We start from the raw sequence: 16,054 nt of genomic DNA, 5'->3' as shown, positions 1-16,054 counted from the left end.
TTCGACTTTGAAAAGTATTAAAATCAGAACCCAGAAGAGGTTTTACAATTAGCATCATTTTGCAAGAGCTAAGAGTTATGAATTCTGCAAGTTTATACAGAAGTTACTCTGAAGCATAATTACTGCACTTTAAACTGCCCGAAAATATCATCCAATCTTCTCAGAGTAATTGCCCAAGTAATTTTTTATCCTGAAGAATATGAAATGCTCTTTCAGAACGTACCAGTAAGATGGAACAGATACAGTGTTAAAATGCAGCCAGATTAACACTGGGGAAACTTTAGGCAGTTGAGCTTTAAGTGGGCTGTTAATAATATACTTCAACTAACCTCAATTTAAAAACAAAAGAGGAAAACATTTGAGACTGTTCCCCAAATCAAAATTACTAAAAAACCCCCAAGCAACCAAAACCAAAAACAACCACACAGAAACCAAAACAAACAAAACCAAAGAAACCAAAATTCTTTTTCCAATCTTATTTTAGAACGAAACGACTTTTACATGTTTCATAGTCTTTGACAGGAAATCTGTGGAAACAAAACATACCCTGACAAATTGAACCTTTCCTGAGAGGCATTCATAGTCATAAATTCATTTATAGTATGTTATGTGGGAGATGCCAAGTTGTAACAGTTTAAGAGTCAACTACATGGAATGTACCAACAGACTGGTTGAAGAATAGAACAGAAGAACAGAACAACAGTTATTTACATGTTCATGGCAGCTAACTGTTCCTTATCAATTAGGTTTCCCTGTATAAATTAGAAAACTACAAAAAGTGAGAATGGGGAGAAACCTCCATTGTCTGTAAAAGTTCAAGTGAAAACACCTTTGCAGCACTTTTCTTAGACAATAGCATATTGCTCATATAAAAGGTCTCTTATCCTATAGAAGTCCTGGCAGAGGCAGCCTTCCAATCCAATACGTCCTGTTTCAGTCTGAAACAAAAGACATGTTTCAATTTATTATCTTTACACTAATGAGAAACTCCTTTTATTACTAAAATAATATTTTACTTATTACTAAAATAACATGTATTATTTTATAATATTATTTGCCAAAGAGATTAAACTACAGAACACCTACCCTGCGGACAGCCACCAAGTTGTTGCACACAAGCACTCCTCCAACAAATTCAGCTTGTATACCTTCCCGCAAGAGAACCTGCTTGAAGTCAGACAGTCTTGGCTCATTCATAAACACAGACTGATGTCCAAGAACCTTCAAAACAACACACACAATTTTACTACTTATATTTTACACCTCCCATTTTTCCAAAGATCTCATTACTGTGTAGGCAGCAGTGCAGCCAAGACTATAGACTCTAAATTGAACCTATTTCTGTTCACCTGCAGCAATACATCTTCAGGACAGAAAAGCCTTAGAAGTTACCCATCACAAAAAGCAAAAGGTTTTCCTTTGCTCACATATTGAAGACAAATAGAAAGCTACAATGAAGATCCCTCTTCCTAGCCATGCTATGCCAGGGACTGAGATTACTGCTGATCAGTACAGTGTGCTATGATGGTTGTCAGGAACCTGAACAAACTTTAGAGTTGTCTCCACAGTTCTCTAGCTCCCAGAACAGACTGCGTTTAGGACTGTGAAACAGAATCTTAAAAAGCAACTCTAGGATTAAAAGGTACTGGAATCATTCCACAGAAGGATAAAATATTATCTTCTAAAACACTAAGTATTTTAAGAGTTAGGGTAAATTTATAGAGAAGCTAAATTTCATGAATTCTCAAATCTAATCTACTGTAGAAGCAGATGTAAGAATGTCAAAGATCTGTATCTCAAGTATCTGAAGCATCAGATACATAGCATCAACAAAACATAATAAAATCCAGAAGTGATTAACACCGATTTCCCTACCTGCAAGTATAATTACAGATATGACACACACTAATTAAAATTTTATTTTCATAAATATATGGTACTGTGTGCTAGGTACTTTTAATGGATGCAAAAGTTCATCCTCACTGAAAAGCATAAAAGCTGAACAAAGAACAGCACCAGGTTTAACAAGGAGAAACCCAAACACGAAAACCCAGTTTCAGTTAGGTTTTCGTTTGAGTAAGACCACAGGATCAACCTCTAGGCACTAGAAAAAGACAAATGAGTACAGAGGTCTTCATAAAAGAAATCCAGACCAGCATAATTTCTGTACCTCATGAGGTGGCAGAGGTTCCAAAGTCGGAATGATCTCACTCTCCTCACACATCTCCTTGTCATCATCACCAAAGAGGCTTTTCATGGCCTTCTGTTGTGCAATCACACTCGAGTCTGAAGAAGGCACATCCACTTGCATCTCTAAGTCTTCATCTTCCCTCAACTCTCCCTCTTCCAAAATAACTCCAGTATCCACTTTTGAAACCCTCATGTCTAGAACACCATCTATCCAAGCCAACTCAGCATCCTTGGCTTTACAGAACTGAAGAGAGCTGACAAGAGAATCTTTCAATCGGACCTGGGTTGCACAAAAATAAAAGTACTATTAGTTTTGTGGAAAATACAGACATCTTACTTCAAGGTTTAAAGATTAGCAAGCTTCTCTTCACCATCTTTCCAAAGGTTTTGATTCATGCACACGTGTGGAAAGAATGGAACTGGTATCACCAAGTCAAGATACTTTAAAATTTAGTATGTGTAACACTTGTATCAGAATTTAAAAAGCAGCTGAGATCAACACCTTTCTCATCTTGGCTAAAATAATAAAAGAATATATAGAATTGCAAACCTGACTTAAATTTACAGCAAGAGCAATCATTTCCTTTAAAAAACCAGAAAATTTTTTTGCAGCCGAGTTGTTCCTCAGCTGGTCTTAGCAAATTCAGAAGAAGTTTCTATAGATACATTTAGGTTACTGATGAATAGCAAATTTCAACCCTCCAAAAAAATTATAATTACTATTTTTTTTGTAAAAAAGGATGTTGTAAATATGAGACTTTTAAGTGCCCTTACCCTGATTCCTCTGGTGGACTCTGGAACTTTAATCCTTTTAAAAAAGCTCTACTCTTAGAGATTCTTATCCACATTAGAAGGTCCATGATTCCCATAGTGCAATCAAGTCTGCAACCATGCGTGAGATACAACCACCAGCTATCCACCCATGTGCAGCACAGCCCATTCAAATGACACTGTGACACTGACACTTCACTCACATCTGTTATTTTTAAATTCAACATCACCACTGCACTTCTCCTGGGCCATTTCTTACACACTAGCAACTCTCATAGCCTTAAAAAACAACAAAAAACTTTCCAACAACCAACAAACTACATGCAGAAAACATGTTGTTCTAAAATCATAACCAGATGATTTTTAATAACCGGAATTTTCTACTTTCTAGAGAGTAACAGGTTTTTCTTTGGAAAGAGACAGAAGTATCTCTTTCAACAATTCTACCAATGTTTTTGTATTAACTTTAAAAGAACAAAGGAATAAAGGAATACTGCAAAAAGTGTTTGTGAGAGCCTTTCCTCTAAACAACTTCAAAAATTTAATTGGGACCATATACAGTTTTCACATAATTCACACAAGCTATTCCAGCTTTCTTCTTTGGACTTAATATATTGCATTTAATTTTCATGGATAACACACAGCAGCACATTATCATAACCTTACTTTCCAAGGATCATCACATTAAGTTTTTGCAGGGTATGGGTATATTATTGTTTTTATCATTAACTTGTTCCTAATTTTACATGTTCACTCTTAGGTACTATTTAAGTATGAAACATTTTTTTTATTCTAGCTCTTTAAGGCTCTTTGAGATTCCAAAGAGAACCCTGAATTGCAGCCAGTATACAATGGTATTCTAAATATAGGCATTATAAATTTGTAAACACTTCAGTAAAGCAAACCAATGGCCCCATGGACATGAACGCTGCCTTTTGCACTTCAGGTAAAAACACACTGGTCTCATATTCAAGCTTTCAAACACTTATGAACAATAAGCCTCAGGAGAATGTTTATCTAGAAGACAGAAAAACACTACTAAAGCCTTGATGACACAAAACTAATTGTACTCACAGGTAGTATCACCTCTCCTCTCCCGAAGAAAAGAGAGCAAATTACATTCTGTTCATACAGCTCTATTACAGTCCACAGGAGTTACACAACTAAAATTCCAGTATCTTACCTGGTAAATGTGAGTTTCACTTGTAGCATCTACCGTTTCATGAAGTTTGGGCATGTAAACTTTAATATCTTTTCCACCAAAAGCTCTGCAACACTCTGCAAGGTCCTGACTGGCCTCAGGTGGTCCATGGACAATGACCAGTTGTCTTGGTTTCATTTGGTTAATAATTTTTTTAATTGAGTCCCCATCTGAACGTCCTTCATAGTCAATGTACGTAACTCTGGCTCTAGTTTGAATTAAAAACCCGAGAATAATATGTTTTAATTTAAAAGATTAAACCTTTGAGTGCTCCAAAATACGTCATTAAGGTATTTTTTAATTATTGTACATCAACAGAAGCTGTCAGCACAAGGTATATTATGGAACTGTAAAATACAGTTGTCAAATATTAGCGTGTGTGTATTTAATACTATACATTCACAAAATTCACTTACAAAGTTATAAAAAAAATAACTTAGCCATGAAATAAACATACTTGAATATGTTATCCTTTTAACAAAACATATTTAAGTATCTATGCTAACATTGTATATTTTCATCTATCTCTTCCAGTTGCCTCCATAAGACAGGAAACAAACCAAATCTCTTAAGAATGGGCAACCATAAGACTGTTCTGTGCTCCCAGAAAAACTAGTAAAATACAATTAGCTTGGGGAAAAAAAAAGAAACAAAAATCAAGTCCTTTCCCACTTTCTTAAATCCAAGCTAGCCTTTTACCTAATTTGCACTGTACCCATGCCACTGTTCCAGCGGAACTGAGAAGAACAAAGTCACTCACTTAATTTCCATGGATTCTGTTGCAGAAATACACTTGGTAGGAACATCAGATAAATCCTGGTCCATAGGCTCCTCTCCATTTGTCAAACCAGACTCCAATTTGCTTTTTTCTTCTTCTGTTGCTTGAAGTTCTGGAACTAGAAAATCCTCAGGTCTAAAGAATGGAAGGCATTTTGCTTTTAGAATAAAACCAAAGCACTACGTAATATAAAAATAAACAGTGCTGATTATTACTACTAAGATTTTTTTTTAACTGTTATTGCCAGCAATTTTGCTACACCTGCCAAGTATTTCCATACTTGAACAGAGATGATGTGGAAAATATAACCTTCTTATCTTAAAAAAGAACTTTGCTAGGAAATACTAGCAAATTGAGGACTACTAGCAAGTATTCCTTATGCAAAGCTGACAAATATCACTAGATTTTGTTAGGATGAACAGTGTTTTCTCACCTCACAGATTTAACATTAAGTGAAATTTAACACAGAAAAAAGTCAGGTTAGAAGAATTTAAAATCTTCTATCTCAAATGAATTTAAAAAAAAAGCCAGGAGTGAAAATACATCCTAAGAGGTGTGAACACAGGTCAAGGATCAGCACTCTGCAGCTTCAATCTTTATGATAAGCTTTCTGTAAGCCTTAGCAGTTTGAAGAGCATATACCAATGCTGCAAAAGAGACAAAATGGTGAATTTAATTCCTTCTAGTTTTTGATTATTTCATAGCTACTATGTTAGTACACATTACCACCACATACTTGATAATTTCACCATATTCATCCCATTTAATTCTTTCTTCAGGAGCTGGAAACATTGGATACGATTTTTTTGCCTGTTTGAAGAAGCTTCCTTTCCGGCTACCTTCACCTTTCATCATCAAATCGTGTTTGGTCTTATGTAAAGTTGGCTGATCAATATCCTCCTCAGCATCACTCTCATCACTGGAATCAATATCTGCCCTGAAATGACATTCCAAAAAAACCTAGCACTTCTTTTTTTATTTCAGGTTTCATATTACATAAACACACTGACTAGAAAATAACAGTTGACATAACACTAACCAAGGCCAAGAGCAGTTTATGTATCTAAGAAAATCAAATGGCAGATGAAACTGGGTCTATCAGAACAACAGATTAAAGACAACCATTCCTGACTCCTGAGCGCCCTCAAGACAAGGCTACTGAATTTTCACTTAGGCCTGAAAAGTGCTGAAGGAGCAAAATAATCACACAGAAATCTCAACTCTGATCATGAGAAAACATACTTACTCTTTAGACTGCTCTAATTTCTTAGCTGCCTCTTTCTTTAGTTTCTCCTTTTCTAGGTATTCTTCAAGTTCTTTTCCTTCCAACTTGACACGTTTTCTCAACTGCAGATAGAATTAAAATTCATGTTATTGTGAGTAGCTGACACAACTTTAATACTTCTCCTCTATGCTGCTGACAAGAATATTTGTCCTTAGGTACCAAAGGTAAGTATAAATTGTATGTCACATAAAAGACAAGACTATGGCAAAAATGTGGTACCTTGGCATGGCAGCATCATGATAGTGTCAATTTGTACAGTCTACTTTAAATAAAAGCATTTTTAAAAATATTAAAACCAATTAAGCTTTCCAAAAATTTCTGAAAATGTGTTGAGGAAATATCTCTCAAACAAATGAAGGCAAATACTCTCAGATGAGCAGTGTTTTTTTTAGTTTTCCTATTATTAACATCAAACCAGAAGAACCTACCAAAGTCATACTAGCTAGCAAAATTGTGGTAGATTTCGTTTCTTGTTTTCTGAGTACAGGTCACTTTGAATAAACTGAATTCTAGTAAAAATCTAATACTGTAATTTAATTATTTCAGTCCAATGTAAAACCAATATAAAGCTGCATCATCACTACTGAAATTATCACTGCAGTAACAGGGGGCTTTCATAAATTAACATTGTGGACTAGAAAAAAGTAGACACAGGTGTACAGATTATTGAAAACAATTTGAAAGCATGAATAGCAATTAATTATCTCCTAATTCCCAGGATTTGCTTATCTTTCTAATCCTGTTGAGATATATTGTACTAATTTGACTTGATGCTCCCCTCATCCAAACCTGGAGAATTTTCCAGCATGAATAACCCATCATATGTGATAATCCATATGTCAACTGCAAGCAGACTTTTTTCTATTATAATAGAAACACAAAGGAAAGAGTTGTTTAAAAATAAATATTTAAAAGTAAAATCATGCTCTGCTCTATTAAATTTGCCACACCATGAAGAAGTATTTTTTAGTTCTCAGTAGGAGATCCATTTTTATGTAAATTTATCCACAATTTGATAAACATGCAACATACTGATTTCAGGTTTCTCTTCATCACTAGAAGCATTTCCAGAAGATTAAAAAGGAAACTATGTTCAGTTTTGCCCACATAATTCCAGATGGCAGACAATAAAAACCTGGAGCTATAGAGAAAACTCTTACCTCAATATCTATAACTTTTTCAGAAGGATTATCAATCAGGAATCGCGCTAATGTTCCAGGTGTAGTGCGATAAGTTAAAATTATGGAGTTTTTGGAATCCTGGCACCATTGAATGAAAAGATCTCTAGAAAACCCACACTCCAAGTCAGGCTGACTGGCAAGAACAACTTTTGGACTAGGCACTCGAGCCAGATCAGACAGACTGTGACATAAGGAGAGATGGCGGAACTGAAAAGGGTTGTTTCTCTTGTCTTCAAAGCACCTCATCAACTTGTCACTCATCCATTCAACCTAAAATATGTATTAAAGAAAGTTATCTATACAAATAGAACTTCTTCAACAGTACAAGCTTGATATGAAGTATAGGATGCAATATGATTACTTCAGTATTTCTCAGGAGGTGTAGAAATAATGTTGAGCATAACCAACCCTGAAGCAAGTACTTTAAGTTTCCTTTTTGAAAGACTATAAACCATGCTAAAGCTCTTATCATAAAAACAGAAATCAGTATCAACAAACATGCCACTGTCACAACTGGATGCTGTGTTACTTGAGCAAAAGAGCTGAGACACAAACATGCACTACAGAATAAGGACCCAGTATTTTGCCATTTTTACCATTAGAAAGAAAAGCTTTTCCATAAATGTTCCTTTACTCTTCATAATTGGATTTTATAATCAAAACAAACCTGTGATTTAGAGAACTCCACTACATTGTAGCTGACATTATTCAAAAGTGCAAGAGAGTAGACTCCTAATCCTGCATCTTTTGTTCTCCAGATCTGATCAAGAAGCTGAGCAAGTTCCAGAACTCTGCCTGCTGTATCCACGGCTATTAATACATTTCCATCACCTCGTAACGTCTCCAAAACATTAGCTAAGAAGAATTAAAAACAAAACAAAAACCTATTTACACTTTGAACCAAAGTTAGAAGTTTTGTGGTGAGGCTTGGATTTTTATTTTTTTTTTTTGTTGTATTACACTAGCAATCATATTCAGAAGTATACTGAACACAGAAACAAGTGAAACTTTTAAAAGAGATCAAAATCCACATTTCCATCAAAATTAAAGGGAGCTGGAGTGTTCTCAGTAGCTCTGAAGATCTCTCTGCCTTGGTATTTCTTTCTTTTTTTTTCATTAAAAAGCAACAGAAAATGGAGTTTAAAAGAAGAAAGTGCTGAGGAAGGTAATTTAAAAATCCCTGAAGAGATTTAAGGATACTGGAAGAAAACACAGTTTTCAAATATGGTTCATTGTTGTTAGGAAAACATTTAACTCACAGGATCAGTATTATCAGAAAAGAGTAATTCAAAACTTGCTATATTTTAATAAGGATTCTTAAGTTTAAATGCTGATTAATTTCTCATAGAAAAAGAATTTATAGTGGCTAATAAATCACATTACTGATATTTTTGAAGCCCAAACAATACATACTCAGCAGCTGTTCATCCCTTTGCTTCCTCCTGGGCTGTACATAAGTCGCGTTAAATGAATCTGTAATAAGCAATGAAGGCCTGCTCAACATTTCCAAGGAACATCCATTCAGATGGCTGTGGAAAAAAAGGCAAAATATCACTTTTTTGCATTTCTATTTCATGAGAAAAAACAAGACAGTTAGATTCCAGATATTTGCATGTACAGAAACCAAACTAATCAACAGCTGAATGCTTCCTGCTTCAAATTTACAAATAAATAAAAATGAATGGAATGAAGAAACCCAGAGCTAATGCTTGCTTCAAACTGATTAATCTAGATGCAAATGAAATTAGCGGTCTTATTAGAACTGGGAATGCACTTCTGGAAATGCTTCCACACCTCTTTATCACCCACTAAATGATACACACCTAACCCAGCTAAGGACAATACATTATTATACTGAACTTACATCTCCCTCTTGTGGTTGAAATCAACGGCATAAACAATTTCTTCCTCCCCATCCTTGACAATCTTCCAAATTGTGCCTCCTATCATGTGACCAGCTGGCAATGGTGTGATTGACAAACCATGTCCTTTGCCTACAAAAGTTTTCAGTATTTTAGGTAGATTACACATATTAAAGTCCACATATTAAAATTACTCTGACCAAGAGATAGTAACATTAAACAACTGAATGCCTAAATTACTACTGAGAAAATAATCAAATGAAGTATGAAAAAGCAGTAATATGTGCCCTTCCTGTCTAACCAGTAACATCAAAATATTTTGCAATTCACTTTGATATTTCCTCCATAAAAAAGAAACTAAAACAAAGATCACTTCTTCCCTCCACCTCCCACTGATACTGAGGCACTGCAGAGCTGCTGTAACTATAGACATAAATAACAGTAAATTATATAAAAAACATATCACAAGAAAGCAAGCACAATGATGAAAGTCAGGATCCTCTCTGGGGCAACACTAAATGTTTACTAGGCAATTCACTTTTGAGGTACTTAGGAAAACTTATATAAATTACACTATCTGGAAGCTTTCTAGAATGACAAACCCACAAGTCAAACCATAGCAGAAAAGGTGTTCATGTGCTGCAGTCAAGGATGATAGAATTTTTCAGCACCTGATGCACTTTTCACATGCACTGTTGCATTCTGTCATTGATACCAGCCTGTATCTTGGTCAGATTAAAATGAGACCACCCACAACCATTACTCATTGGCTCTCCGGCATGAAGTGCACAGTAATAATTAATAATTAAACATATAGTATCTTCTTAAATGCCTCCATTTAGTCTTTTCAAATCACCTCCATTAAATATAAAAGCAGTTGGTTGTTTTAAAAAAGTTGTACACTAAAATTACTCTTTAGATGTAAAAATTGCCAGGGCAGACATATCCTTGCTACAACTATCTCAAAAAGGGGCCAACAGTCTTTCAAGGACAACAGCCTCTTTCTATTTTTCAAATAGGAAGGCAAGTATTCTGGCAGCACTGTTCATGAACCTGTAAAATACTGCACTTCAGAGACAAACTGCTGGTGGTCAGCTTGTACGTGTCTCTGTTCAAGAGGAGAGTTTTTATTTTATTCTGATCTTTACATTCAACACGAGTGGAAAGCTGCTGACTGTCACAGGTCCCAGCAATACGCTACACTGAGGATGACCTGAGGCACTGAAGATCTCCCCAGTAAATCATGCACATGCTGTAGCTTCGTCTCTGCAATCTGCTCTAGAAAGCTTTCCCTTGTGTTTCTGGTTATGAAAAGTTCTGAGGTATCTGCCACTAGAAGTAAATACTTTTTATAGATATCAGTAAATACTTTTTATAGACATCAGTAAATTCCAAGAAAAGTTACAAAAACACAAAAGAGAAACAAACATCTAAATACTCTCTGGCATGATGTCCTCCGCATTACCTGAAATTTCTATCCATTTCTAGACACAATTGCTGAGGCAATTGACACAGACTAACACGAGGCTAATGACTTCAGCACTACAAAACACACAGTATTTCAGAATTCAGTCCCTTTAAAAAAGCTACTTTAACTCTTAATTACTCTATCGCCTGTCACAAAAATTAAGTCACTGAAGATGTGGCGACAACTTTACCTTTTAAGTTCACAATCTGAGAAAACTTCAGCTGTTGTATCTTATCAAAGGCTGCATCTACATCATCCAATGTAAAGAGCGTGAAATCTTCAGTATTATGGCGGGACTAAAACAAACAAAGAGGTACAGAGCATTCAAACACTCCACCACATCAAAGATTCTGTGTATGAAAGTATCAACTTAAACATACCTGGTAGAGATCATACATAAACATCTGTCCCATTTTATATACAGGAATAGTTGCATAAATGGCACAATTCAATCCCATTTTTCCAACTGCATATGGAAGTGCACCAAGGTGTAGAGGGTCAGGGTGGGAGAGAAGAACAGCATCAACCTGGTGTACATGCCTATAAGAAGAGGGCCAACAAAAGCCATTGAAAGGAGTTCTGTATGGTTTTGTATATCTCCTGCTAGAGCTATTTTGAGATACATACACAGTCTGAATGCCAAACAATGAAATTTAAACCCTTCAAGGTTTGGGACAGTTTTAAAAATCATAATTAAAACTTAAAGGTGTTTCCTAATGTTTAAGTACTTAAATACACAAGTGATTTCAGAAAGCATAACTTTAAAGATCAGAAGACCTATGTTTCACATCAAACTCCTGATGAAAAAGACCTTAGTATATATGTGGACACCAGAAAGCAAATTTACTGAGGGACCAAAAATACTATTGGTACAGAGGTGCTATATATTGCTTATGAACCCAAAAACAGACTACAACTTTTCTTCTGATGGAAGTGGCCAAGTAACAGAACCAAAGACACAACAATTCTTAACTGATAAAGATCAAATCAAAACATATTTCTTTAAATACAGAAAAGATCAACCATATCATTTAAGAAAAGTAGCACATCAGTTTTGGGAATTACTCTTAAAAACTTTTTTTTCCTTGGAAAGTGTTGCATAAAATTAGACTAAAACCTTTCTACATATCATAATTGAAAAATTTGAGGGCATAAAACACATGTAACAAATTAAAATGCAAGCTGGACTGACAGCTTTTTGTTCCCTTGCATAGTAAGTGGGGCACACACATTCTTCTCAATGGCTGTTACAAAAAAAGTAATTTTATCTAATCGCTTCTAATACACTTGGAAAAAAATTATAAATTCTCCTTAGTACCGAACAATCCTCACTTAAAAGATTTGGAACACTGCAAGTGTGTCAATGTGTGTCAACTATACAACTAGTCACAAAAAGCTAAGTTTCTTTCCCAAATTTCCATGTTTCAGTCCTAATTTGGCAATCAGCACAGCTCCTTGCTGTAAACCTGCAGAAGTTCAGTGTTAAAGTCTGGATAGATTTTGGAAGGGTTTTTTTTCCCTTTGCAGGGCTGGTGTCCTGACAGAATGTGATTTCCTGACAGTCTATTCAACTTGAAACAAGAGCCAAGAGTTGAACTGCTTTGTATTCAGCCTACATACACAAAGGCTTCCTCTCCCATTTAAAACTTAGTTAACTATTCTAAATTAGTTGAGAGCCAAGGTCAGTCTCCCCTAAATTGTGTCACATTTATGACAATAAAAATCAAGCAAATCATCTAAGCCAAAACAAACATGGAACAGTTTGAGAATTATAGTTAAGAGACACAACTGACTGGACTGACAAGAAAAAAAATCCCAAGTTTTTGCAGAAAATGTTTCAGCAGTGTGATTCCCTTCAGGTAAAACATACACAAAACAAAACAAAAAAGAGAACAATTTTGCATTTAGCAACACTGTACATTATACTACTGCATGGAATTTTGAAAACTTTCAATACCAAGACCTACTTAAAAAAAAAAGGTGTATGAACTGAACTACTTACTTCCTCAGAGAATCAATAATATCCATAGAAAAGTTTTCATCCCAGCCACAGTCCAAAAGGAAACGAAACTCATCTACTTGCAATAGATAGCAAAGGGCAGATTCTTCCTGCACCCCCGAGAGCGTAGTCAACTTGATAATCGATGTCATTTTCCTCTCCAAGTGTTTACTCACCAAAAGAACTAATCTAAATGGGGGATAAAATGTTTCATTGACTGACACAAAGAAAATTCTAGTTACTCAGATCTAGCTTCACATATTCCTGAAAATATGCAGGCTAAGGGTGTTAATACTGTTCAGCACAGCTGCTCGATACCAATTAAGTTTCAGGTATTAACATTCTACTGTTGCAGCTCCTATTAGAAAGAGGTGAGGTTGATTTTCTACAATATACATTAAGAATAATTAAGAAAAGGATCCCTAGGAGCAGTGCAGTTAACAGGAGCTCCACGGAGCCGGATGGGGGCACCCAGAGATGGCAAACCCAGGGCCCGCCCGACCAGGGGCACAGCGCGGGGTGGGCCGGGGGCTCCGGGGCTCCAGCGCCCCACCGGGCCCCGGCGCCCGGGCCTGGCCCGAAGGGACGAGTCTCGCCGGGCGGGGACGGCGTCACGCGGGCGAGCCCTGCTCCCACTTCAGTCCGAGACAAGGAGAGCAAGGGGAAAAGGAGGATAATGTGAAAGAGCCGATACCTGCCGCCCTCAACCACCCCCAACCCGCGCCGCGCTCGCCGCCATCTTGCGGGAGGCGGGGAGGAGGGGCGGCAGGCGGAAGGGTAGCGGGCGGCACCACCGCGAGCCCGCCGGGGGGAGAGCGCTCCCCCCCCGCCCCTGCGCGGCCCGTGGTGTGTCCCGGCCCGCCCGTTCCCGGTGCCCTTGGCGCGGCCGCTGCGGGTCCCTGCGGCGGCGTGAGCAGCGGTACTGGCGGGGTCGCGCGCGGGGCGGGAGCGGTAGCCGTGTTGGGGACGGAACTGCTGTCGGACCTCCCTGGGAGCGCTTCGCCCTGTCCCCTGCCCCTTCGGCCGGGACACGGCCGCTGGCGGAAGCGCCCTTCAGCCGTGGGGTTTATGGCGCTATTGTCCGTGGAGGGGCGGTCGGGGTCCCGGGCAGGCCGGAGGCGGCTGAGCGGGAGGTCGCGGGTCAGCGACCAGGCCCGGGGCGGGCGGTGTGTGGCAGCTCCCGCAGGGCGTGGGTGCGTGGCCGCCCCACAGCGGCCGAGGCGGGAACGGTGGCGGTGTTCGCCTTCGCTACCGGCCGGGCCTCCGAGCCCGCTGCTGTGTGTGACAGCCTCCGCTGGAATCGCGCGTAATTCCCTAATCTGGAAGGTTTTGGTTGGGTTGGAAAGGTTTGCTGGGCCTCTTTAGTCTGGAGAAGAGAAGACTGCGAGGGAATCTCTTTAACGCATGCAAATATCTCAAAGACGGGTGCCAGACTCTTTTCAGTGGTGCCCAGCGACAGGACAAGGAACAGTGGTCATAAACTAAAACACAAGTTCCGTCTCAAGACGAGGAAGAACTTCTATAAATTGAGGGTGGCAGAGCAGTCGAACAACCGCCCAGAGAGGTCGTGGCGTCTCCCTCTCTGGAGACATTCAAAAACCTGGACGTGTCCCTGTGTCTTCTGCTTCAGGTGATCCTGCCTTGGCAGAGAGGTTGGACTGGATGATCTCCAGAGGTCCGTTCCAACCGTAACGATTCTGTCATTCTGTGATTTTAGAAATGATCTTCCTTGTTGTAGAAATGCCCTTTCTTATCTGTCAGCTCACCCTAAGTACACAACTTGTCTCTGTGACTTGACGCAAGTAATAAAGTGTCTGTCTACAGGAGTTTTGGTTATGAAAGTGTTTCTAATGTTTTGCAGAGCAGCTAACTTCTGTAGAGTTGCTTTAATGAGAAAACTGAAGAGATTCTCTCCTGTTTTAGGATGAAATCCTTTTTCCCAATGTCAACAGTTAGGATTGTTTCTAAGAAACCCAGGTATGGGTTTGAGAACAGTATGTGTCTCCTAGAAAGTGTTTGACAGCCCTCATGTGTATTATATCATTGTAGAATCCTAGTGAGAGTAAAGGTGCCAAGTATGCAATAGTTTCCAAGTACAGGTTTATTAGTACCACTTACCTGTTACACTTTTCTTTCTAGCAGTCATGGTGAATTTCGCCCAAGCTGTGCGTGAACACTGGGTTCACATCCTTGTTCCCCTAGGATTTGTGATTGGATGCTATTTGGACAGATGGAATGATGAAAGATTGTCTGCCTTCAGAAACAAGAGCTTATTATATAAAAGGTCTGTTTTATGATGCTTCTTATATACATATATAGTTATTTTTCAAAGTGCTTTTCAGTTCTTTTTTACAGTTATAAGCATAACTAAAACATAACCATTTCACACCTCTCTTTCCACTAAAGTAATGGATTATTATATTTAAAAGAAGAATTTTAAGTTTTTAATTCTTGATCCAATTAAAAGTCTTTTAACCCCTTAGAAGTCAGTTGTTCTGTGCTTCCATTTAAATGAATGGAAATTCAGAGGAGTCAATCCTTTGAAGCTTTTGAAAGAAGTAAGAGGTTTATTAGTATGGAAAGATTTTTAACTGACAACAATTGCAAGGAAAGTTAAATTTTTACATAACTCTCAATTAAGCTATTGTTGAATATTAACTAACAAAAATAAATACTTAGATTTATTAATAATTTTTCTAAAAAGAAAGATACTAATTTTAGTCTCTCCCCTCTTATTCTTTTTTCTATACAGGGAGTTGAAGCCTGGTGAAGAAGTAACATGGAGATAGAAGCTGATAATGAAAAGGAAGACATTTTTGTTTGAGTCATCATCTTATCTCACATATTGAAAGAACAGGAATATGGTTTTTACCCTGAGAGGATATTACAGTAAAGGATATCTGCAATTCATCAGTGCTAGTTTAATTTGTGATGTTACTTTTTGAAGTTGATTTAATTACATGACTAATATGCGTTCAGGAATTTCATTAGTCCATAAGCATTGAGGAAATGTTGTTCCCTACTCTGGAAAAGAGAGGAAGAATTATAGAATAAACTATGCAAAAATCATTTGTATTTTTATTGTTGTGTATGGTGGGGAATCCGCGTGTTTATTGCTAATTCATGAACTAGCCTTTAAAGGAATATTCCATAAACTCAGAATGTGGTTGACAATTTTTTTTACTGAACCTGATTAAGTTTCTTTTTGAATTTCCTCTGTGGGCTTGTTTGGAATAGTGGTTAAGCAGGTACTGCAGCTTTATGAGGGTGTAAAGAGTGGGCAGCTGGTGAGCACAAGGCAGGAGCGGGGCGGTGCCGG

The 16,054-nt window shown here is 37.7% G+C and overlaps 2 protein-coding genes across 4 annotated transcripts; one reads left to right on the top strand and one right to left on the bottom strand.

Moving 5' to 3' along the window:
• Positions 1–459: 459 nt before the first annotated feature.
• Positions 460–13,554, bottom strand: CPSF2 (cleavage and polyadenylation specific factor 2). The gene is made up of 15 exons (XM_058844291.1): positions 13,430–13,554; positions 12,739–12,924; positions 11,117–11,276; positions 10,927–11,032; positions 9,271–9,400; positions 8,820–8,935; positions 8,074–8,261; positions 7,386–7,676; positions 6,187–6,287; positions 5,677–5,877; positions 4,923–5,075; positions 4,145–4,370; positions 2,171–2,470; positions 1,087–1,221; positions 460–938 (listed from the first exon to the last, which is right to left on the bottom strand). Exons 2-15 carry the CDS (start codon positions 12,885–12,887, stop codon positions 846–848), a joined length of 2,349 nt encoding a protein of 782 aa, XP_058700274.1. The 5' UTR covers positions 12,888–12,924; positions 13,430–13,554; the 3' UTR covers positions 460–845.
• On the top strand, positions 13,525–15,804 carry NDUFB1 (NADH:ubiquinone oxidoreductase subunit B1). 3 transcript variants are annotated; one of them, XM_058844302.1, is made up of 3 exons: positions 13,525–13,654; positions 14,875–15,019; positions 15,488–15,804. In XM_058844302.1, the coding sequence occupies exons 2-3, from the start codon at positions 14,880–14,882 to the stop codon at positions 15,522–15,524; spliced, it is 177 nt and encodes a 58-aa protein (XP_058700285.1). In that variant the 5' UTR covers positions 13,525–13,654; positions 14,875–14,879; the 3' UTR covers positions 15,525–15,804. The 3 variants fall into 3 exon arrangements, with proteins under 3 accessions (XP_058700285.1, XP_058700294.1, XP_058700305.1); XM_058844311.1 differs by having other exon boundaries at positions 13,534–13,654; positions 14,878–15,019; XM_058844322.1 differs by lacking the exon at positions 13,525–13,654 and adding an exon at positions 14,676–14,712 and having other exon boundaries at positions 14,878–15,019.
• Positions 15,805–16,054: the final 250 nt, after the last annotated feature.

This window comes from Poecile atricapillus, chromosome 1, assembly GCF_030490865.1.
Source record: "Poecile atricapillus isolate bPoeAtr1 chromosome 1, bPoeAtr1.hap1, whole genome shotgun sequence".
Classification (NCBI taxonomy): Eukaryota; Metazoa; Chordata; class Aves; order Passeriformes; family Paridae; genus Poecile; species Poecile atricapillus.
The sequence above is the reverse complement of the archived record's forward strand: the minus strand, read 5'-3'. Positions and strand labels throughout refer to the sequence as shown.